The sequence below is a fragment of the Chrysemys picta genome, chromosome 2 (assembly GCF_011386835.1).
Source record: "Chrysemys picta bellii isolate R12L10 chromosome 2, ASM1138683v2, whole genome shotgun sequence".
Taxonomy (NCBI): domain Eukaryota; kingdom Metazoa; phylum Chordata; order Testudines; family Emydidae; genus Chrysemys; species Chrysemys picta.
The window spans coordinates 261,712,097-261,737,438 of NC_088792.1; the positions used below are offsets into that span (position 1 = coordinate 261,712,097).

Genomic DNA, 25,342 nt, shown 5'->3' on the forward strand with positions numbered 1-25,342 from the left:
TACATATCAGTCAACAGAACCAATTAGTGCACAGGGAATTGTGCACTTAGGAAAAATGTAAAGAACTCTATCTATTACTGTCAGAATTCCTGCACGAGGACTGGCTGAGACAATCCAGGTTAATCATAAAATATTGTAAAAATTATTGTTATAAATAAGTAGAAATGAGAAGATGCTTGTATTATTACTACTGTCATCAACAATGAGAATTTCTCAGATAATTCTCTTCTCTTCTGTTCAGGTTCTTATACCATCCTCATCATCATATCTGAACTCTTTCTAATACTTCATTAAGCAACATGACTAACATCTGCCACATGTGGCTTTTAATTGCTTTCATCTTTTCCCTGGGGAAAAGATGTGTTCAATGAAGTGTTTTGTTTTGGTGCACTTTTTTTTAAATAAATTATATATACACTTTGACAGGTGTTTATATTAGACAAGGCAAGACTGAAGAAGTATACTTTACACTTGGAGCAGAAGGTGATGAAGGTAGTGATTGTTCTTAATTAGCAGAGGATGTAGTACAAGTCACTAGTATAACAAAATAACAATATTAACAGCACTTAGCTTTAGTGCAAGAGCATTTCATTTTGCAATAGACATTCCGGCTTTCCACAAACACTGGCGACACTTTTTTGAGAGATGGTCTATAACTATATAGGCTTTTAGATGGAATATGATGCTAATGCTGCTGACTCTTCTCTTCCATGTGAAAAAAATTATTTTAAATGAATTTTGTGTATTTGATTAGATAATTACAGTATTTAGTTCCTTCACAGACTATTGTGGAAACGCACAACAGATTAGTGTGCTTTGGCTAGATTATTTCAGAAATGAATGTTCTCTTTTCAGATCTACATAATGGAATGCTTTTTTCGCTATATCAAATAATACATTTAAAATATATATTTAAAATTATTGGCAGTGTCTAAGTAAATATTCTGAATTAGTCCAATAATACAAGGTTATTATAATTACTGTAATAACAATATGCATAAAAAGTACTTAATCTTTGTCTCTTTTGCCTTTGGTTATGGACTCAAAATTTTGTGCAGGTGTTATGTATGAAAATTTGCCTGCATTTACTCCTCACAATGGTGTAATCAGAAAAGCATTCACACACGGGAAAACATAAGGGGAGTGCAAAATGAATTAGACTTGCCACTCCCAGCAACAAAGACTGCAGGTCTAGTCTTGTTTCCACTGACTTCAAAGGTATCAGTGATTGGCTCATTGTGTGCAACAGGTTGAACTTTACCCCTTCACAGCATACATGTATGTCTGAAAAATAACATCTTTCAACAAACTCTTTGAATTAATCTATTCTATGGGCATTACCTGTATATTCAAGATGAAACCCAGCAGCTGAAACACTAATATCAGACTGAAAGTTTAGGTATAAGTTGTTAGATGTGCTGTTGAGCAGTGGAGGAATTGTAGTTCCTGAAAAGAGAAAGTAAAATATTATTCCATTATGACCATGCTTAAAAGATGAAATACAGAGTTATTCATAAGTAGCTATATGATATTCTTCCAGAAAAATGTAAATAAAAAAGGCACAGAAGTTCACCGCATGTACTGTATAACCAGCTTCAACTAGAGGGCATCACTGTGGGAGTGTTGTTGTATACCCGTTCCTCTTAGAGATTTGATAACATGCTCAATGTATCACAAGCTTGGAGGCGAGAGCTGTAGTTACTAGAGCCATACGGTCTAATTTGCAGGTCTCCCACTCACACACTTTTATTAGGAAAAGGAGTATTATTTATTAGGAGTGGCATAAAAGAAAGGTGCAAATACTATAATCACTGTGATCTGAAATAGTTACAATTAAATATAACAAGAAATTCTTAACACATCTCCATTGTTAGTCATCTTATTACTTGTCAATATCAAAGCACACATGGGTATTGAGGAAGATTTTGGAGGACAGGGTAGTGGCCTTATAGAGTAGTTCCTGGATGACATTTAACAAATAAGGAAGGGGTGGAATGGAAGAAAGTGCAAAAAAGGGTGTGGATGATCTAGAGAAGATAAAAGCTGTACTGTAAGAGATAATGGAGATTTTTTTTAAAGATAAATCAATGAATCAATGTGATACTCATACTCTTCTGCCAAGAAACACAGAGAGAAACACTTCTTTTGGTTCAGGACTTTTGTGCTCTTTCATTTTGTGCATTGTGACAGCTATTAAGAGTTTTCTTTTCATGAGAGGGTTGGCTGAAGGTTGGGGAAATGGTGGATATTAATTGGCAGTGCTTTATATTAAACTGTAAAGTATGGTTTTAATATAATTTAAAGGAGAAGGCAGCCAGAGAATGGTATGGTTAACTATTTATTAAAATTTCTCTAAGTTTTGTGCCCTCACAAACCCCATTGCAGGACTGGGGACTAAATAAACAATAACATTAAAAAAAAAAAACCAGAATACATTAGCCAAGAAATACAGGAGTGTGTTTTTGGAACCTAAGGCCATTATTTTTCTGTATGCATGAAACCACTTAATCGTTACAGCAGCAGGAGATGACATCCATGGGAATGTTGCATGAAGTTTGAGGCCCTCTAAATTACACAAGTAATATTCTTTATAAAAATCTTTCAAGTTTTCAGCATTACAATTCAAGGCTCTGTTGGCTGGAACAAAGGCTATAACAAGTGTGAACTGTCACCTTCAGAAGAAACACAGAAAAGAACTACAAAAAGCTTTGTGTTTTCAATAAAGAGCTGCATCTATAATTTACTTAGTATACACTTTCTTAACTCACTCACCTGAATAACTTCCAAGCCTTGGAGCATTGTTGTCAGCACCATCGTAAAAGTCCAAAGAGTCCCAGTTGTGCTCCGTAGCAAAATTCACAACCTGCACCTACAAATGAAAAGGGAAGGCACAGAGTATGGTTTAATTTAGTTACAAGCTGTCATTTTGAATCATGCAAAAGTTGTGTAAAGCTATGCTCTTTATTGGTAGTAGAAAACCCCAGCTCCTGAAGCAAGCAAAAAATGTTTCTTATCTGATTTTTCAAATCTCTGATTCTGACTTATAAATGTTGTGACCATTAGGTAGGACAATATGTTGCCTCTGAAAGGAACCACAGAGCCTTGTGTCTAACTGAGGACAGGATATGGCTTGATGGATGATATTTGAAGACCACTGAGGGGGAAAATGGAACAAAAGGCCAGATTTATAAAGGTATTCAGGCACATAAAAATGTACATAAGAATGGCCCTACTGGGTCAGACCAAAGGTCCATCTAGCCAAGTATCCTGTCTTCCAACAATGGCCAGTGCCAGGTGCCCCAGAGGGAATGAACAGAACAGGTAATCATCACATGATCCATCCCCTATTGCTCATTCCCAGTTCTGGCAAACAGAGGCTAGGAACACCATTCCTGCCTATCCTGGCTAATAGCCACTGATGGACCTATCCTCCATGAATTTATCTATTTCTTTTTTGAATGGTTATGGTCTTCGCCTTCACAATATACTCTAGCAAGGAGTTCCACAGGTTGTTATGGTGTTGGCCTTCACAACATCCTCTGGCAAGGAGTTCCACAGATTGACTCTGTGTTGTGTGAAGAAATACTTCCTTTTATTTGTTTTAAACCTGCTGCCTAATAATTTCATTTGGTGACCCCTAGTTCTTTTGTTATGAGAAGTAGTAAACAACACTTCCTTATCTACTTTCTCTACACCAGTCATGATTTTATAGACCTCAATCAAATCTTCCCTTCCAAGCTGAAAAGTCCCCGTCTTATTAATCTCTCCTCATACAGAAGCCGTTCTATACCCCTAATATTTTTGTTGCCTTTTTCTGAACCTTTTCCAATTCCAATATATCTTTTTTTGAGATGGGGTGACCACATCTGCACACAGTATTCCAGATGTGGGTGTACCCATGGATTTATATAGAGGCAACATGGTATTTTCTGTCCTATTATCTATCACTTTCTTAATTATTCTCAGCATTCTGTTTCCTTTTTTTTTTTTTTGACTGCTGCTGCACATTAAGTGCATGTTTTCAGAGAACTAATCACAATGACTTCAAGATCTTCTTCTTGAGTGGTAACAGCTAATTTACACCTCGTCATTTTGTATGTATAGTTGGGGTTATGTTTTCCAATGTGCACTACTTTGCATTTATCAACATGAAATTTCATCTGCCATTTTGTTGCCCAGTCATCCAGTTTTGAGAGATCCTTTTGTAGCTCTTTGCAGTCTGCCTGAGTCTTAACTATCTTTGGTAATTTTAAATCATCTGCAAATTTTGCCACCTCACTGCTTACCTCTTTTTCCAGATCATTTACGAATATGTTGAAAAGGACTGGTCCCAGAACAGACCCCTGGGGGACACCACTATTTACCTCTCTTCATTCTGAAAACTGACCATTTATACCTGCCCTTTGTTTCCTATCTTTTAGCCAGTTACCAATCCATGACAGCACCTTCCCTCTTATCCCATGGCAGCTTACTTTGCGTAAGAGCCTGTGATGAGGGACCTTGTCAAAGGCTTTCTGAAAATCTAAGTACACTATATCCACTGGATCCCCTTGGTCCACATGTTTGTTGATCCTCTCAAAGAATTCTAATAGATTGGTGAGGCATAAGTTATCAATTTGTTCCAAAACCTCCTCTAAAGATATCTCAATCTTTTAAGGTGTACAACCCCTTGACCTGGTAGGAAATTTTTTTGAGAAAACATTATTTTTTTATATCAGACTTATCAAAACCTTTCAACAAACGTTCACCAAAAGACAGGCAGGATCCCAACTCCCTGGTTTCCTGCCCACTCATCTACCAAGCTGCTGACGAACCCGGGCTTCCAGGTTTGGCCAGTTCCAGAGCAGCCCTGCCATACAGATTACCCTGGGGCTGGAGACCCCAGCGCTTGTAGGCTACCTGCCACAGAACCAGAATGAAAGTTCTGAGATCCCCAGCTTGAGACAGAGCCCTCAGGGTTTCTATGTCCCTTGCTATACAGCAGGGAGCCTGACAGCCCTGGAAACCCTAAAAGCCACAGTTAGAACTGGAACTCTCAGGGCTTCAAGACTCCTAGAGCTGACTATGACTCCCCAGGCTTCCCCAACATGGGGAGACCCACTGGGGTACCCCTACCTTCCTGAATTAGAACAAAAATGTTTTCAAAATGTTAGAATTTCCCATTGAATGGAAATTCCAAGTTTCACCCAGCTTTATGCAACACCCCCTTGTAGGCATTCAGCCCCTTCCTGACCATTGTCAGACACAAGGGGTAGCAAAACCTATTGGCTCCAGCTCACTTAATGGGAGGATTTATAAAACATCACCCCAGTCCTGAATGGCAGGAAAAATTACAAGGGGGCAGTAGGGAAGCCTTCCATGGTTACACATGGTCATGCCTCCCTTGACTCTCATAGAGTCATAGATAGGATATTAGACTAAATGGAGTACTGATCTGATCTGGTAATTCCTATATTCTTCTACCAAGTACAGACAGATTTTTTTTTCTAGTCAAGTAGTTGGAGATCCAATAATTAGCTTTTACACTAGTGACACTATTATTATGCATACAATAGTTTATTCCTTTTTTAAAATCTTAAAAAGAGAATTGCCTCCTTAATTATAAACTTGCTTTTTAACTTTCTCTTGTACATATTAAACATGTTGCTTTTACATCTAATTTGTGTTCTTTGCTCTTGAATTATAGGACACAATAAGTAGGCTCATGTTTGTTTTTTTTCTATATTATTCATTAATTTAAGGGTTCTCAAACTTCATTGCTCTGCGACTCCCTTCTGACGACAAAAATTAGTACACGAGCCCAGGGCAGGGGACTGAAGCCTGAGCCCTGCCACCCCAGGCGGGAAGGCCAAAGCCAAAGTCCCACCGCCCTGGGCGGGAGGCCTGTAAACTGAACCCCATCACCCAGGTTACAGGCATAAGAATTTTTCATTAATTTCAATAGGCTTTGGCTCAGGCCCATATTGTAGTAAGTTTATAACTATATATTTATTTCCCCCCAACAGACAGAATTTTTAAGGCAAATCTGCATAACCCACTTGAGAATGTAATCCAGATATTTTTTTATTCATGACAAGGAAATTTAGTTACACAATTTCAATTTCTACAGTCTGAAATAAATCATTTTGCTTTACTGAAATAATATATTGCCAATCATAAATGTTCCAGCAACGGGTTCTTTTGGGAAAAGGGTGTAGATATATCTTTTCAAATTCCTCCACCGCCCATATTTAAAAAGAATTGTGTAACTAATTCCATTGTGACAGTTGTTAATTGCTTAGTAAAATGTTTATGAATCAATTATCTTTTCATACTGTCATCTCTGCAAAGATCAGCTTCAAACCTATGATGATAACAAGAAAATTATATATATTCTTACTTGAATTCCAGCTCCCTCTGGCACTGTGATCTTCCACACACAATTCAGATTGTTGTCATAAGGCTCAGGGTAACCAGGAGACAAAATGGTTCCTTTGCGCTTAGTTAAAATTCCACCACAAGGTACTGGAATGAAATTCATGGAGCAAAAAAAGAAGTTTGACGCATCACTGCTTTAGAACTGAGAAAGCTAATAAAAGCTAACACATTGATCAGTATACTAGAGATGCAAACACTTGTAAAGTGATTCTATATTTTGAAATTCATGTTAGCCTCAGGAAAATTATAATTCCTTATACTTCAAATTGTATTTTTAAATTAATTGAAAAGAATAAAAGAAAATTTAAAACAGGGTAGCTCTCTACCAGACAAAATCATGTTAATATCCCTCAGACAAGGTCATTTGAATTTTAACAAAGTGAAATCGGTTTGAATGTGTCCTACTAATCTTATAAAAATAAAATAAATATTGATACTCATTAATAATGAACTTTAAATAGTTATATGTGATCTAAATATATAAGGGGAAAGAACTTGGCATAAAAACGAGGTTTTGATCAATGCTACAATTTTGTTGCCTCAGTAACTAATTTAATTCTAATACTGGAGGGCTTCTATTCCAACTCCCAAGGTATCACGTTTGCTTATGTGAGTAATCTCATTGAAGTCCATGAAGTTAGTAAAGAACTTGTGATAGTAAAGAAACTCATGTGTTTGCAAGATAGCATACATAATACCCAGTCCCAAAGATAAATAAAATAATAAAATAAGTAAGTCACATGAATTCAATAGTGCAAACTGTTGGTTCTTGATGCTCAGCATGAATTAAAACATTGCTCAGGTCACTTGATGCTCTAACAAGAGCAAATAAAAGAATGTTACAGCTTAATCTAGATACAGGTATTCTGCTGGCTTTTTAATAGCTTGAAGAAAAGATTGACGAGATGTTTTATCTTTACCATTAGAAGCCAATACATTATTCCTGTGTAACATTTTCAACTCCTTGAGCTGATTTCATTAGATACAAATACGAGGATTTAGAGAAAATGTAGAAGAACACAATTTATCTCAGTAATGAATACATTAGCTATATTTTGTACTGCACATAATTGATAGAATCTGTTGGACACTACATTGATAAACTAAAGGTCAGTGTCACTTAAACTGTTTAAATAATTACTGGTAAAAGCAGGAGCAGACAGAATGATTGATGTCTGATATCTGTAAGGAAACACTGAAGCATTCACTAGAGAGTTAAGGCAATTTAATATGGTCATGTCTAGCACTTCAATTATTAAACCGATTTAGTTCAATGCAATTTTCAACTCATACATATTTTATGACCTTTACTAGCACACTGATATGTGCACATGAAGAGTCATTGATACTTTTGGCCTGTAACTCTTTCTCATTTCAAGTTGCTTAAAATCAGACAGTGTTCTCTTTCACATATCTAAATGGTGCATTAATACAGCAATAGAATATTGCAACTAGTGACCAAAAACAACACTGTTGCTAATTGAGTTTATTCTATATGAAAATCAAAGTAAATAGCATTTTTTTTTTAGATTATGTATCTACAATGCTGAATTGGGTCCAGTGGGTCAGATCCTCAGTTAGTGAAAATGTGCATAGGTCTATGGATGTCAATGGTTTTATACTATTTTATACCAGTTGACAATCTGTCTAGAGTTAGACCAAATGTCCCTGTAACTCTGTCTAGAGTTAGACCAAATGTACCAAATGTACTTTTTAACCTGGAAAAAAATGCATTCTTTCTGACCTACTACAGAACATTGGTGTAACTACTTCTAAGTCCTTAATAAAGTAGTTCTTCTGGCAACAGCATACAATATCTTGTCAGAGTTCCCAAGTGTGAGAGCATTTTAGTCTTGCAGGAGGTCAGGACAACTTCTGAATCTTGATTAATGAGTAGTCATGGACTGACATTGATGTAAGTCTAAAAGAAGCTGATATATAATTTATAGCTGCAGGACATGTACTGTCATGTAGCTACTGAAATGTCAAAGCAAGGTTGGGCTAGAAAGTGAAGATGAAAAGTGAAGGATTCATGACCTCATTTAGGCTAAGTTAATATTGTGTTAACATATTACTTTGCTGAATGAGAGCCCTTCTGACATACTCTCTATGTTCAGGGTATTCGGTGGGTAAAGTATGAGTCCAAGCCAGAAAATCAGAACAAAAATAAGCAGTAAGAAGGTAGAGGATGGAAGAAAAGGAGTGGATTCAGACTTAAGATAACATTCTTCATTGTAGGCAATAATTAGACCGATACAAAAATGTAGCCTTTACTCACCAACACATGTAGGGAGGGAATCGTTCCACTGTGCCAAAGCATTCGGTACTGAATCACATCTAATTGCTATTGATCCATAGAGGATGTATCCTGGATTACACTCAAAAAGAACCAATGAACCAACTGCAAATTCATTTCCAATCCTTTTTCCAAATCTTGGTTCAGGCACAGAGCTGCACTGTGTTGCACTTGTTCTTGGAACAGCTGCATACATGAAAACCATTGTGGATTCTTAATTTTATATTTGGTAGAGAAACAGAGATTTTCAAATGCAGATGTCTAAAATTACTTGAAAAACATTCAGTCGTGTTGTCAGTTAAGAAGATTTGCATAATCCCCAAATGAATCTTCAAAAATAAGGATTCCATGCATCTACATCTAAATGCAATTACTATAAATATTGCAGATTAGTATAAATATTGATATTCTTCTTTGAGCTCTGGTCAAGTGAAAAATTCTCTAAGTTATATCTTTTCTTATCTATTCTGAGACCTTCCTAAAATGGCACTGAAATTGTATACTTTGTTATGAAATATTCAGCTAACATACAGTTTCAAAACAGTATTGATTTGTTGGTTAAATGTTTGCATGTAGTGACTACAGGTATAAAATTGTGAGTTCTGCTGGTCAGGATGGGATTCAAATTATCTGAAAGAATGAACTAGAGGACATATAATCATTTCAGTGTCTGATCCTTAAAAAGATTAATAATGTAAATCAACTGAAGCACCTTAATAATAGCAAGTTTACTGATTCAGCTTATGGTAATACTATTACCATTTCCGTTACTCATATTTAAATAGAAGGATACATCAGTTTGAGAAACCGGCTGGATTGAAAATTAGTCAGATTAACAAAAATTGGTTTCATAACTGATTTTTCAAATCTGGAAGCCTTTCTTATGCTTCTCAAATATCTGATTTTATTTTTTAAGAATATTTAAAATCATGTATAATTGAGGATGTCAATAACAAATAAAAGGATTTTTTAATACAAAAATGGAGAGAAATTATACATCTACAGCAGTTTAATATTTTCCACTACATTCCAGGCCTGCTCATCCCTAGTGATTTCTCTGTTTAATCAAATACATTTGTCAAAATAAAACTTAAAATATTAGTATAATTCATTTATAAAGAAAATATGGAGGGATTAATGCACACAATTAATTGAAGCATTGTTCCAAACTATTGTGTTACTTACCTTGATATACAAAGTGAAAACCTTTAGCTGTTACTGGACCCACTGAAGTAAATCTAATTGTGATTTGATTACCTGAGCTCAGTGGAAGGGATTCGCCTACTCAAACAAAACAAACAGTGAATTATCATAAATAATTTTCAGTAACTCAGCCTCAACGACCACAAAATATACTCTGCATGAATTTAATTTATGAGACATATACTATAAACTTTACTATTAGTCTAACCTTGTTTGTCTTTCATTCCTGTAAGATTTAGAGCCTGATTCTCTCCTCACATTAATGGTATTCCTTCAGATTTAAAATCAAGTCTCTAAGGCCTGGTCTACACTACGGGTTTAGGTCGACTTTAGCAGCGTTAAATCGAATTAAGCCTGGACACGTCCACACGACGAAACCCTTTCTTTCGACTTAAAGGGTCCTTTAAACCGGTTTCTTTACACCACCTCCGACGAGGGGATTAGCGATAAAACCGGCCTTTGCGGGTTGGAATTGGGGTAGTGTGGACGGAATTTGACGTTATTGGCCTCCAGGAGCTATCCCACAGTGCTTCATTGTGACCGCTCTGGACAGCACTCTCAACTCAGATGCACTGACCAGGTAGACAGGAAAAGACCCGCGAATGTTTGAATTTCATTTCCTGTTTGCTCAGCGTGGAGAGCACAGGTGACCACGCAGAGCTCATCAGCACAGGTAACCGTGATGGAGTCCCAGGATCGCAAAAGAGCTCCAGCATGGACCGAACGGGAGGTACGGGATCTGCTCGCCATATGGGGAGATGAAGCAGTGATAGCTGAACTCCATAGCAGTAACAGAAATGGCAAAGTATTAGAAAAGATCTCCAAGGCCATGAAGGACCGAGGTCATAACAGGGACACACAGCAGTGCCGCGTGAAAATGAAGGAGCTACAGCAAGCTTACCACAAAGCCAGAGAAGCAAACGGAAGGTCCGGGGCAGAGCCGCAAACTTGCCGCTTCTACGCGGAGCTGCATGCGATCCTAGGCGGTGCAGCCACCACTACCCCAACCGTGTGCTATGTCTCTCTCACTGGAGAAACACACAGGGAAGACGGTTCGGGGAACGAGGAAGATGAGGATGGAGGTACTGTAGGTAGCTCACAGCAGCAAGGAAGCGGAGAAACCGGTTTCCCCAACAGCCAGGATATGTTTGTGACCCTGGACCTGGAACCAGTAACCCCCGAACTCACCCAAGACCCTCAGGGCACACAGGAGACCTCTGGTGAGTGTACCTTTGTAAATATTTGTAAACATTACACATGGTTTAAAAGCAAGCGTGTTTAATGATTAATTTGCCCTGGCAATCGCGGCCAGTACATCTACTGGAAAAGTCTGTTAACGTGTATGGGGATGGAGCGGAAATCCTCCAGGGACATCTCCAGAAAGCTCTCCTTTATGTACTCCCAAAGCGTTTGCAAAAGGTTTCTGGGGAGGGCTACCTTATCCCGTCCGCCATGGTAGGACACTTTACCACGCCAGGCCAGTAGCATGTAGTCTGGAATCATTGCATAACAAAGCATGGCAGCGTATGGTCCCGGTGTTTGCTGGCATGCAGACAATATCTATTCCTTATCTCTCTTTGTTATCCTAAGGAGAGTGATATCATTCACGGTCACCTGGTTGAAATGGGGTGATTTTATTAAGGGGACATTCAGAGGCGCCCGTTCCTGCTCTTCTGAACAGAAATGTTCCCCGCTGTTAACCACACGGTGGAGGGGAGGAGTGAAGTGATCATCCCAGAGAATCGTGTGTGTGTGTGTGTGGGGGGTGGTTTACTTGTGTTTGTGCCGCATGTTAACCGGGAAACCGCAGCCCCTCCTTTTACATTGAAAACCCATTTTAAATGGACAACCCAATTCATCCTTGATATGGGAAATGCGCTGCTGTTTGCAACCTTTCCCGCATGTTAAGAAGGTTAAAAAAGCCAAAACACTGTGGCCTACCATGGCTGCCTGCAAGCCGAAATATGCGACCTTGTAATGAAAGAGTGTACCCATTGTTCTCTAAAATGTGTCTTTTTTAACCACCTCTCCCTTCTCCTCCACCAGCTGCAAATGTTTCTCCTTCGCAGAGGCTAGTGAACATTAGAAAGAGAAAACATAGGACGAGGGACGATATGTTCACGGAGCTGCAGATGTCCTCCCACGCTGATAGAGCACAGCAGAATGCGTGGAGGCAGTCAATGTCGGACATGAGAAAAGCACAATATGAACGAGAGGAGAGGTGGCGGGCTGAATGGCGGGATGAAAAGAGCAAGTGGCGGGCTGAAGACGATAGGTGGCGTCAGCTTGCAGACAGACGGCAAGAGTCAATGCTCCGTCTGCTGGAGCATCAAACTGATATCCTCGAGCGTATGGTTGAGCTGCAGGAAAGGCAGCAGGAACAGAGACCGCCGCTACAGCCCCTGTGTAACCAACAGCCCTCCTCCCCAAGTTCCATAGCCTCTTCACCAAGATGCCCAAGAACACGGTGGGGGGGCCTCCGTCCACCCAGTCACTCCACCCCAGATGATCGCCCAAGCATCAGAAGGCTGGCCTTCAATAAGAGTTAAAGTTTTAAAATGCAGTGTGTCCTTTTCCATCCCTCCTCCCCCACCCATCCCAGGCTACCTTGGCAATTATCCCCCTACTTCTGTGAGGAACTAATAAAGAATGCATGAATGTGAAAAAACAATGACTTTATTGCCTCTGCAAGCGGTGCTCGAATTGGGGAGGGGAGGGTGGGGTGCGGTGGTTGGTTTACAGGGAAGTAGAGTGAACCGGGTCGGGGGGGGGGAGGTTTGGAGGGTTCATCAAGGAGAAACAAACAGAAGTTTCACACAGTAGCCTGGCCAGTCACAAAACTCATTTTCAAAGCTTCTCTGATGCGCACCGCGCCCTGCTGTGCTCCTCTAACCGCCCTGGTGTTTGGCTGCACGTAATCAGCGGCCAGGCGAGTTGCCTCAACCTCCCACCCCACCATAAAGGTCTCCCCCTTACTCTCACAGATATTGTGGAGCGCACAGCAAGCAGCAATAACAATGGGGATATTCTTTTCGCTGAGGTCTGAGCGAGTCAGTAAGCTGCGCCAGCACGCTTTTAAACGTCCAAATGCACATTCCACCACCATTCGGCACTTGCTCAGCCTGTAGTTGAACAGGTCCTGACTCCTGTCCAGGCTGCCTGTGTACGGCTTCATGAGCCATGGCATTAAGGGGTAGGCTGGGTCCCCAAGAATCACGATAGGCATTTCAACATCCCCAACGGTTACTTTCTGGTCCGTGAAGAAAGTCCCTTCCTCCAGCTTTCGAAACAGAGCAGAGTTCCTGAAGACGCGAGCATCATGTACCTTTCCCGGCCATCCCACGTTGATGTTGGTGAAACGTCCCTTGTGATCCAACAGGGCTTGCAGCAGCATTGAAAAGTACCCCTTGCGGTTTACGTAGTCGGTGGCTTGGTGCTCCGGTGACAAGATAGGGATATGGGTTCCGTCTATGGCCCCGCCACAGTTTCGGAATCCCATTTCAGCAAAACCATCCACTATTGACTGCACGTTGCCCAGAGTCACTACCCTTGATATCACCAGGTCTTTCATTGCCCTGGCAAATTGGATCACAGCAGCCCCCACCGTAGATTTGCCCACTCCAAATTGATTCCCGACTGACTGGTAGCTGTCTGGCGTTGCAAGCTTCCACAGGGCTATCGCCACTCGCTTCTCAACTGTGAGGGCTGCTCTCATCTTGGTATCCTGGCATTTCAGGGCAGGGGAAAGCAAGTCACAAAGTTCCATGAAAGTGCCCTTACGCATGCGAAAGTTTCGCAGCCACTGGGAATCGTCCCATACCTGCAGCACGATGCGGTCCCACCAGTCTGTGCTTGTTTCCCGGGCCCAGAATCGGCGTTCCACGCCATGAACCTGCCCCAGTGACACCATGATTTCCACATTGCTGGGGCCTGTGCCTTGTGAGAGGTCTATGTCCATGTCAATTTCCTCATCACTCTCTTCGCCGTGCTGCAATCGCCTCCTCGGGTGGTCCGGGTTTCGCCTTGGCATGTCCTGGCTCTGCATATACTCCAGGACAATGTGCGTGGTGTTCATAGTGCTCATAATTGCCGCGGTGATCTGAGCGGGCTCCATGATCCCAGTGCTAGCTATGGCGCCTGGTCAGAAAAAAGGCGCGAAACTAGTATCTGATGGACCAGGAGAAGGAGGGAGGGCGGGAGGGAGGGAGGGCCAAGTGACGACATGGCGTACAGGTACAGGAACAGGGAATTAAAATCAAGAAAGGTGGCTGTGCATCAGGGAGAAACACAAACAACTGTCACACAGAATGGTCCCCCCAAAGATTAAACTGAAAACCCTGGGCTTAGCAGGCCGTTGATTTCACGGAGGAAGGGGAAGCAAATGAATACAGAACAAATCTATTTTTTACATCTTAAGCTGGCAGCCAACGGTGCAGCATGAGTGATAGCCTCTCCAGTATGATGATGATGGATTCCAATCATAATATACCATTGTCTGCCAAAAGGCAAGGGGCTGCTGCTGTGTAGCAATGCAGCCCCACGTCTGCCAGCCCCACGTCCGCCAGCACCCAGCATCGCCCTCGGCCTCTTCTGGGTGCTTAGCAGACAATACTGGGCAATTGGCAGAAAATAGTATACTACGACTGGTAGCCATCATCATCGAAACAGTAGCATGTCTGCCCACGTGGCCATGATTGACAGCCACTCCAGTACGACGACGATGGGTACCAGTCATAATATACCATCGCCTACCAAAGGGCAAGGGGCTGGTGCAATTCAGCCCTACGGCTGCCAGCCCCACGGCTATCACTCATGCTACACCGTCTACTGCCAAAAGGCAATTAGCAGCTGCTGCTGTGTAGCAATGCAGTCCCACGTCTGCCGGCACCCAGAGGACATATGGTGACGGTGAGCTCAGCTGAGCTGAGCAGGCTCCATGCTTGCCGTGGTATGTTGTCTGCACAGGTAACCCAGGTAAAAAGGCGCGAATCTATTGTCTGCCGTTGCTGTGACGGGGGGGGAGGGGCCTGACGACATGTACCCAGAACCGCCCGCGAAGTCTGTTTTGCATCATCCGGGCATTGGGATCTCAACCCAGAATTCAAAGAAAAGGCACGAAAGTAGTATCTGACGGACTAGGGGAAGGAGGGAGGGCGGGCCGAGTGACGACATGGCGTACAGGTACAGGGAATTAAAATCAAGAACGGTGGCTGTGCATCAGGGAGAAACACAAACAACTGTCACACAGAATGGTCTGAAAGATTAAAAGATTAAACTGAAAACCCTGGGTTTAGCAGGCCGTTGATTTGACGGAAGGAGGGGGAAGCAAATGAATACAGAGCAAATCTATTTTTTACATCTTAAGACGACGGTGCAGCATGACTGATAGCCCTCGGCATCTTTCTGGGTGCTTGGCAGCAAATACTGGGCGCTTGGCAGTTAGTGTATGACGATGGTCTTCAGGCCTATTGCACGATCTGCTGCTCGGGGAAGACTCTGCTAATGTGCGATGACCCAACTTGTAATAGGACGGTTAACAGTCGTAATACACCATCTACTGCCAAAAGGCAAGGGGCTGGTGCAATGCAGACCCACGGCTGCCAGCACCCAGATCGCCGATGAAGGCTACCAGTCTACTGCACCGTCTACCGCCAAAAGGCAGAACCGCCCGCGACACTGTTTTGCATCATACGGGCATTGGGATCTCAACCCAGAATTCCAAGGGGCGGCGGAGACTGCGGGAACTGTGGGATAGCTGTGGGATAGCTACCCATAGTGCAATACTCCGGAAGTCGACGCTAGCCTCGTACTGTGGACGCGGTCCGCCGACTAGAGCACCTAGAGCATTTTATGTGGGGACACACACAATCGGCTGTATACAACCGATTTCAATAAAACCGGCTTCTATAAATTCGAACTAATTTCGTAGTGTAGACATACCCTAAGTCTTTAAAACCCTTCTGACATGCACATAATCTACTCAAATTATAATTTGCTATATGTTCCCTACTATCATTTATAAGTATTTTAATATCACATTTTATATAGTACATTGAAAAACAAACAAAAATTTTGACAGAAAATACAAAATGAATAAACCAAAAAAAGTAACTGGGCTAGTTAAATATTACCAGAAAAATCCAAGAAAACTGCAGATTAAATTTAGTCTTCATTCTTTTTATCAGCCCAAACTGTTTTGAATCACTACTGATTGATTGTTTCTTTTCAAAATGTTCATATTATATTTTCAATGCAATTTGTTTCTAAGAAAAGATGACAGTAGTTTCATCTTTTGCTACATTACCAGTCTAAATCACTTTTTAGTAAATAATTGATGCATGACAGTTCTATTAAAGAATACCTGAATGGGATCCTGAGAGGGAGGATAATAAAGATGATTGCTGTGTTGGGCCATCATACACCTCAACCACATCATGGAGCGATGTCTGGAAAAATACAAACTGGCCAAACACCACTGGTCAACAGGAATGAGAAAAAGCAAGAGAAATTGATTACAAAAAACAAAACAAAACAGAGAAACAGAAAGAGAGGGACCAGAACATATGTTAATGCCATTTTTTTTTAATTGAAGAGGACCAGCACTTATTGGTTAATTTGTCTGACCAATGTCATAACAAAATTAAACATATTTCAAAATGTCTAATCCTGTATAGTTAAAAAAGCATATCTAGCGATATCACAAATTCATTTTTATAAACATTTTAATCATAAGAAAGAAAAATCATAATTATTCTGCAGCTGTTTAATGCAATATCCTTCTTGTTACACTATAATTTTTTGCAACTCCTTCCTGGGTTGTTGTTGTTGTTTGTTTTTCTCTTAATCTTATAGGCCTTTAGGAAGTTTCATTTATTTTGGTATGCTTTATTTTTCTTCAGAACTTCACCTTAAAATCTAGTCCATCTTTTCACTTTGTAGTGTAGAATGGAGAAGCAACAACATTCAAAGAAAACAACACTTACTGGTGTCTACATTCTAAAGCACAAAATATTGTTATTAATCATTAATATTAAATAATAATAATAATAATAATAATGTGTCAGGGGATTATTTAATTCCTTAATTTAAAAGAGGGTCTCTCTGCACCAATGAGTACCTCTACACTAGAACTGGAAAGTGTAAATTTGAATTCAAGAGACATACCCATGCTAGCTATGACTGAGCTATTACACTAAAAAATGAAGTGTAGCTATGATGGCGTGAGCCGCAAGAGGGGCTACCCACCCCGTGTACAGACCTATGATCTCGGATAGGATCATATTTTGAGTGGCAAACTACTCCCACTGCTAGTATTGTTAGTGTGCTAGATATAACAGAGCTGGAGTGGGTATGTCTCCTCAAGCTGCAATTAACACCTCTAGCTCTAGTGTAGACATGCAGTGTTTAGAAGCCCCTGCAGGACACAGGACACGTCTACACTGCATACTCCTTATGGCACAGTGTAGAGTACAGATATTGCATGCCACCCTAGCACAGGTATAAACAGCAGTGTAGCCAGTGAGGCCTGGTTTGGGTGAGTAAACACACACTAGAACCCTTAGAGTATGTGCACGCCCAAGCAGTGCTTCCCCCATCTACACTGCAATTTTTATCAGTGTAGTGTCCTGCTGCCTCCCCATTGCTGCAACAAAAGGCTCCAGCAGTGGGGAAAGGCTCTTGCGGCTGGGTGGCAGCAGGGAAAGACTGTCAACTCCCTGCTGCTGGATCATTTCCCCAGTGCAGAGAGCTGCTTTTCACTGTGGTGTGTCGCTACACTTACCCTACATGCTGCTGCCAATGGTATGCAGTGTACAGCCATAGAAATCATGTTGACTGTTGCACTAAAAATACACTGATGGGAAATGAAATGATTTGTTGGTCTTAGTCTGGCCCTAGAAACAGACACAAAACTGACAACCTGACTAACCACTTGTTGACCAACCTTAAGAGAAAGACTATAGCATAGGATTTTCACTCAGAGGCCAGCAGGCCGAATGGGCAGGTTGTGACTCAACGCTCCTTCCACCCTATAGTGGGTTTCACTCAGAGGCCAGAAGGTTCAGTGGGCAGACTGTGGTCCACCAATTCCCTGATGCTCCAGAGTTCTCCCAGATGGGTGGACCTGGGGAAGCAGGGGGATTGGGCCCTTCCTTGCTCCTGGGTGTCGGCCCAGGGCTCAAAGAGGAAAGGCACGAAGTGTCTCAGTCACTTGGCCAGCCTCCCCTGGGCTGCTTCCTCTCTCCTCACACTCTCTTTGGTTTGGGATGTTCCAGCAGGAGTTTCTAATCAGTCCCAGCAGCGCAGATAGTTCACTGAGAATTCCCCTGCTATCAGTTATTTCCCCTCAACAGAGATTGGGGGATGGAAAAAGACATGCCCCTACCCTCCCAGCTGGTCTTACCCACAGTCCACACCCTCTTCTGTGAATGACTTTGTCCCCAAAAGCTGTAAACTGGCTTCCTCCCTTCAGATAGCCTCTCCTTCACTCTGCCCCCTGCTTGACTGTCAGAGTACCCTTTTGAGCAGCTCCTCCTTTTGGAGCATACTCTGCAACTGCTGAGGGGCAGGGCTGACCTGATCCAGTACCATTCCTTCACTCCCTTAGTCTCTGTGTAGGGTCTGTAAACACCATCACAAAGACCAAAGAGCTAACGAATATGGAGTTCAAATTACCCTTTCATTTCTACAGGTAATTCAATCTTGCACACAAGCAAAAATGCAGAGGAACATAGGTAGGATTGTGTGGGGCAGCTAACACTACCACTGCTTATGTTATTCATGTACCATGAATAAACAGTTTCAGTGCTAAAGGTTTTTAAATTTAAACCTTCAAAAGAACTAAAGGCACTTAAAAATGATCATACACTGTAACAGAATCTCAATTATAGCAATTTGGAGTTTCTAAAATTCAAGAAAAGGAACACAGACTTAATGTTCAAAATATGGAAAAAAAGGCCTGGGGAGAGGATGAAAGGCAGATACAAAACTTCAGTCTGCTAAAAAATTGAACTAGTGTACAGTGGTTTAAAAATTCTCTTTTATCATTTATCAGTAGGTAAAATAATACTAGTCTGAGCAGATTTTCTCTCTATAAGGGTCAGAGAATATAACTTGCCTATTAGTAAAAGAAGAGTTGTTAGTTGTCCCTACTGTATGCTATTTTTGTATTTGTACAGAAGCTAGCAAAGATGATAGAGCTAATGGCTTCTGTTATGTAACTCACTAACTTTGGTACTTTTTCTCCGATCTTAGTTTTTGTAGTAGATCAAGAGTCACATTCTGCTATGATTGAAGTACAAAATTCCCTATGACTTCCATGGCAATTCCACATATGGAGTGATGACAGGATTTTGCCTTAAATGCACAGATTTTATAAGCATTCTCTGACAGCAGTGAACATACATATGATTGCTACTGACAGAACAACAGTTGGGAAATTGTCAACAATAGAATGCATGAATTGCTCTCATATAAATCTGTTTTAAGTAACTATTGTAAAATATTTACAACAGTTACTATACTGTATATTGCAAAAAGAACAGGAGTACTTGTGGCACCTTAGAGACTAACACTGTATATTGAGATCAATTCAAAAACAGGTGATATTCCATTTCAACACATGATAAGTATTTCAGGAATCTTGTTGCCTTTAGCTTTGCCTTAAGCATCTGCATGCCTCAGAGGATAATACCAAAACTTCAAAGAAAATCCTTATCAAACCATAGCATCTGTGGTAGTTGCTGTTTACAAAAAATGAAATTAATTAATACAAATTAAATCTTATATAAACAGATTTCAGATGGAAAGTATCACAGAGGCATCAAAAAGTGAGGTTCTACAAAACCTACTGACAGAATGACACTATAATAAAATACAAGGGCAGGCTCAAACAGGGGGACTGGAACAATTTGTATAGTGGGGAGCCATTGAATCAAACTGTAAACCCTGTATACGATGGAAATCACTGCAAAGCAGGGGGTGCGGCACCATGCACCCGCAGTTCCAGCCCCTGTGGGCTCAAATGATGACACTGACACATCAAATACTGAAATAGCTGAGCAGGCAGCAACTGTATTACAAGAAGGGAAGAAGTTCTGGCAGCAGAAAAAAGAGGGAGTTCTTGGTATCTCACTGTAGCTATTCTACTTTTCTTTTACGCTGGTACCCCTATACTGGGCACTGCCAATCCAGCTGACTTCAAGGCTTTGTTACCAATGCCAGTCAGGCTCTTCCTCTCATTTGGAGACATGGAATTCCACTAGTGGGAAGTAAATGTTAAGCTGATGTCTATTCCTCAGCAGAAAACAAGTCTCACTTCTCCCACGTCTCTGTAGGATTGAAAAGCCATACCAATTTCCCTGAACAACCACCAGTACAGCAGTGTGAGCTTTGCTTCCAGGACTACCCATAAGATGTGACAAGACATCAGCTTTATTGAAGAACAAGAAATCCCCTGATCAGCTAGACAATAGGATGCCTGCAGCCAATAGCCTCAGATCTAACCTCAGAAAAGGAGGAGCCATTGCTCAAATGCCAGCATGTTGTGAGGCCCAGACAGGGGGAGGAAAGAATTTGAGTCACTCTTGAAGTTCCCAGCAGAGCTGCAGCTTATTAACCCTAATGGCTAATTATATAATATGTTAAAGTGAATTTCAGTTTATTTTTTTGCAAAAAATACACACAACATTCAAAGGCTGTGGTATAAAATATACCCTCTGGAAATATGTATTTCAACACGATAAAAATATTGTATTGAGTATCCAATATATCTGTATAAGTAAAATATTTTTTTAAAAAATATTAATTACTGAAACAAAAATAAAGTTCAAATCTTTCATTTAGAAAGGTCAGATTGAGGTAATTTTCATGTTGTCGTGATTGTAATTCTCTGAAAAGTTGGAATTATGCAACAATGTAATCTTGTCCATTGTTATAGTACAAAATTGAAGCTCAGTACATTATTTTTTCAGAGCTATTATGTCAACTGACACAGAAGACATAGGTTCAAAATTTTGAAACCTGAGTGTCAGTGAAGTCAGGCATTAGAATTTATATTTATTTTGACCTGAGTCTTCATTGGCATTTGTGGCAATACCAAAGAAAAACTAATATATCCAGCTACAATGTGATGTGTCTATGTTTATGGATTCAGGCACCTACCTTTAGGCGCTCAGGTTTTTAAATTGTGGCTTAAATCATTCTATCACATATTAGTAGGCCAGCATTAGAAGGATTTTATATATATATATATATATATATCTCATTTCATTTACTGTCAATATGGATCATATTAATATTTCTCTATTCTAACCTTTTTTTCCCCCCATGAAAGATTATCAAAGGTACAAGACTTATCTAAAGTGCTGCATACCTTTAGTGGATTTCCCTTAGAAGTAATCACTTATTTCACCTTAGAATTTTTGGGGGCAGATTTCCCATGACTGCACTACCACTCCTATGCAGCTCCACTGGTACTAACAGTGATGGGAGCAAAGTATAGAAAAAGGCATCACTATTCACCATTATTTTAACTCTGTTTCATCTAGGCTTGCTCTGAGCAAGACTGGACAACATACTGGTAAAAATGCCAGTGCCTATTATAGTAACACTCCCACTCTTGCTACACCTAGTCTCCAAATAAAGAGAGTTTTCACAAAAGAGGCTGGTGTTTAACACCGTGCCATTCTCAATCATCAGCATATCAATGATTCGTTCATCATGCACAGGGAGTAAAGAGGCAAAAGAACTAAGGTTAAGTCACAGATTTAAGAGGAACAGGGAACATTTTTAGATAATGGCTGAGGTAGAGAATTATACAGAGGAAATGTATTGTGTTTTACCAAGACCTAAAGGAAATACTAAAAATTACCTCAAAAATAATCCTTATGGGATTTTTATTTATTTCCACTCACGATGCAGCATGTGTGTGTGTGTGTGTGTGTGTGTGTGTGTGTGTGTGTGTGTGTGTATGTGTGTGTGTTTAAAACTGTTATATGCTATTTTAAATATGTCTCTTTCATTTAAGATTCAATTTATCTAGTAAATTTATATCCACAAAAGATGATTTCAATCTGGATTAAAGTTGGGGGGTGAGGGTGGGGGATTGCACTAAATTTCCCAGTGCTTGGTGAGCCGCAAGGCGTTCTTGTGCTTTCATTATTTGATTTGTTGTTAGTCTCTCTCTCCCAAGTGTAACAGTGAAGTAAAAATGGCAAAATGAATTCAATGAAACCCATTTTATTTAAGGTCCCCATCTTTCCATGAGTTTAACAACTGAGGGTTAAAGCACTTAAATTGGGAATTTATACAATAATTACCCCATTGTCTAATCTATTGCCTCAAAGACAGGAGTTCCTTTCAAATGTAGCAGGTTCTTTTTTTGTTTGAGATGGACTCTGCATATTCTCATTCTTGGCCCCATATCTCAAAAGGGGGAATACGCAGAGGATACTCAAAGAAGAACAACAGTTACTATACTGGTATGTAACCATTTTCTTCTCCTTCTAGTGACTATGCACATATTCATTCCATCATAGGTGATTCCCCAGTAGTTTATTGATGGTGGTAGGGCTTTGGAGTCTAGTGAAAAATGAACTAGATGACAAATTTTCCAAAATATGCATAATCTTTGCAGGTTTCAATGATGGCATAGTGCTTTGTGAATAATGCACTGAAGACCACGTAGCTGCTCTATGTATTTCTGACACAGGTACATTACTTAAGAATGCTAGCAATGAAATCTGTGCTCTGGATGAATGAATGTTATCCTACATAGACATTTTAAATTGCATTTTCATTGCAAGTTTGAATACATGTCATAATCCCATTAGAGATCTGCTGAGCTGTAACTGGTTATCCTTTAACTTTTTCAGCAAAGGCCACAAAAAGCCTGGGTGAAGATATAAAACATTTAGTTCTGTCAATATAGAAAGACAAAGCCCTTCAAACTTCCATGTAGTTTCTGCTCATCTTTGTGAGAGTGAGGCTGGAGAAAAAATACAGGCAGATGTATTGTTTGATTTAGATAAAAATCAGAAACTATTTGGGTGACGTCTTAACAATATCTTGTCCTTATGAAATACGATATAAGGAAGATCAACCACCCAGGCTTGGAATGTTGATACTGTCCTAGCAGATTTTATTGCCACTAAGGCAGCAGTCTTGTAAGACAAAGAGGTCAAGGAGCAGGTCGCATGTAGCTCAAATCCATCAAACAGGATAGCACTACATTGATATCCAAAGGGGAAACCAGATCATTGATCGGAGGGTAATTTCTGATAGTACCTTTCATAAATCTGCCCATATTCGGGTTAGAGAACACCAGGTAACCTTGAATAGGAGGATGCATAGCAGATATAGAAGCCAAGTGCACCTTGAAAGAACTTATTGAACGGATGAATTTGAGATGGAGAAAATATTGCAGGATGTCCTGAATGTGATGCCCAAACCAAAAACCTTCTTCACTTGGTAAGGTAGGTACTTTTTGTAGAATACTTTCTCTTAGATAATAAAATAGTTAGGGTTTTATGGGAGCAGGATTTCAATTGTGTTCAACCATTGATAAGCCGTATTGTCAAATGCAGTGTGTGAGGATTGGGATGAATGATTTGTCTCTGGGTTTGAATGAGGAGATCCTCTACTAGAGGAAGGATTATTGGAGGCTGTCTGGAAAGTTCCTGAATTTCCACATACCAATACTGCCTTGGCAAATCCAGAGCAAGGAGGAGGAGCACTTTAGGTTGAAGAAGTGTCAGACTCATAAGCACCTCAGTCCTGAGGCACCTGTTCAATAATATGCTCTCTCAGATGAAGTTCTCTATTTTTTTGTTTGGCAAATAGAGCACTTAGCCTGGGAGGGCCCTTCTCCCAGACAAAACAGACAATTTTAATGTCTATCATTAGCAGACTGAGCCACTTGACAAGTGGTGCACTGCTGGAATCCAGGGGATTTCTGCATATCCAGTGCAAGTAAAAATAAAACAGTACAGAATAAATTTTCCTTAAGAGGAACATACTCCTAATAATACTAAGCACTAAATACTAAACAACTAACTAACTATATAAAAATGTCTAACGTTTTCTCTCAGAAGAGAAAAGAACTGAGTCTCCAAGGAGAAACAGGGAGCCCAACTTTTGTCATAGGAGGTAAGAAGGAACTGAGAGGACACCTCAGCCCTTTGTGGCCTCAGCTCACAGCATGAAAACAGTCATGGCATATGCTCTCCCCACCAGTACTGCTGCCACAAGTCTCCGAATGAAGCACACCAGGAGTATGTATATCTACAGTGGAATAGATATGTGCACAATCACTTGAAGGAGAACAGGTCTGTCTGTCTATCTTTCTAAGTCTCTCTCACAACAGAAGTTGGTCCAATAAAATATATTATTTCACCCACCTTGTCTCTCTTATATCCTTGGACTGACACAGCTACAACTACACTGCATATCTGCCTATGTCTCTATCTATCCAGGTGCTTATGTGAACCTCATTATTGTAGCATCTGGATGATTATAATGAGTTTGGAGTGAGTTTAAGATACAAATATACAGCAGATGGGAGGGAATCCTGGGAAAAGCAGCAGAAAGAAGCAGTTTGGCTGGATATTTTCAACAAAGCTCTATTATTTTGCTGGGCCCCTAGAGTAGGGATAGATTACAGTACAAGACTTACTTCTGCTTTTGCTTTTTTGCCCTCCTAGTCCAAAGAATTAACAGAAATTATGCATATATTTTAAATATTATTAGATAACGAAATAATACCCTTATTCTGATTGCAATCATTTTTCTTTCAACAAAGAATTAACCCACTCCATAAAACTAAACCCTTATAAACTGCAATGATGATATAAGCATAATTGATAATGCAGTGTGAAAAGATACGCATAAGTTGTGTATAATTTATGTTTATTGCAGCACCGCTGATTAGAGCTGCAGAGACAGTCTGAATAACTGCATCATATACGTGACAAAAAATAAACTAAGGGAGAGTGAACCGATTTGTATGAACTCATATCAGTCACCATTCAGTAAAGTGTGCAGTGATATAACAAACCCTTTTAAAATCATGTTTGAGCCTCATTTGTACATACACATTATGTCAAAGGATGATCACATTAAGGGTTAGATTATGCAATTCTTACTCAAGTTGAACACTCACACAAATTGTCCCAGGGATGTTAATGGGACAAGCCGGTAAGCACTTACATAAGTTGTTCCATTGACATCAGTGGGATAATTCATGTAAGTGCTCACCAACATCAGTAGAAGTTGCACAATCTAAACTTAAGTGTCAGATTCATTGCTGATGTAACTATATTGAGATCTATGGTATTATAATGGAGATTAATTTAGTCTTAACCATTGGTTCCTCAGCTAAGGGCATCAATCTATATACGTTATATAGAAGGATTCAGGAAGTTTGTTTCT

General features: G+C 40.3%; 2 protein-coding genes across 3 annotated transcripts in view; one reads left to right on the forward strand and one right to left on the reverse strand.

Moving 5' to 3' along the window:
- CSMD3 (CUB and Sushi multiple domains 3) overlaps positions 1 to 25,342 on the reverse strand; it is a 1,168,516-nt gene that overhangs the window by 188,461 nt on the left and 954,713 nt on the right. For both annotated transcript variants that reach the window (XM_005287288.4, XM_008168301.4), the window contains 6 exons: positions 16,278 to 16,391; positions 9,899 to 9,994; positions 8,696 to 8,899; positions 6,380 to 6,504; positions 2,773 to 2,869; positions 1,342 to 1,446 (listed from right to left, as the gene is read on the reverse strand). In XM_005287288.4, the coding sequence (XP_005287345.2) occupies positions 1,342 to 1,446; positions 2,773 to 2,869; positions 6,380 to 6,504; positions 8,696 to 8,899; positions 9,899 to 9,994; positions 16,278 to 16,391 (741 nt within the window). The remainder of the gene's footprint in view (positions 1 to 1,341; positions 1,447 to 2,772; positions 2,870 to 6,379; positions 6,505 to 8,695; positions 8,900 to 9,898; positions 9,995 to 16,277; positions 16,392 to 25,342) is intronic.
- LOC135981796 (uncharacterized) lies at positions 10,441 to 12,606 on the forward strand. Its single transcript, XM_065586047.1, has 2 exons — positions 10,441 to 11,136; positions 11,963 to 12,606. Exons 1-2 carry the CDS (start codon positions 10,599 to 10,601, stop codon positions 12,463 to 12,465), a joined length of 1,041 nt encoding a protein of 346 aa, XP_065442119.1. The 5' UTR covers positions 10,441 to 10,598; the 3' UTR covers positions 12,466 to 12,606.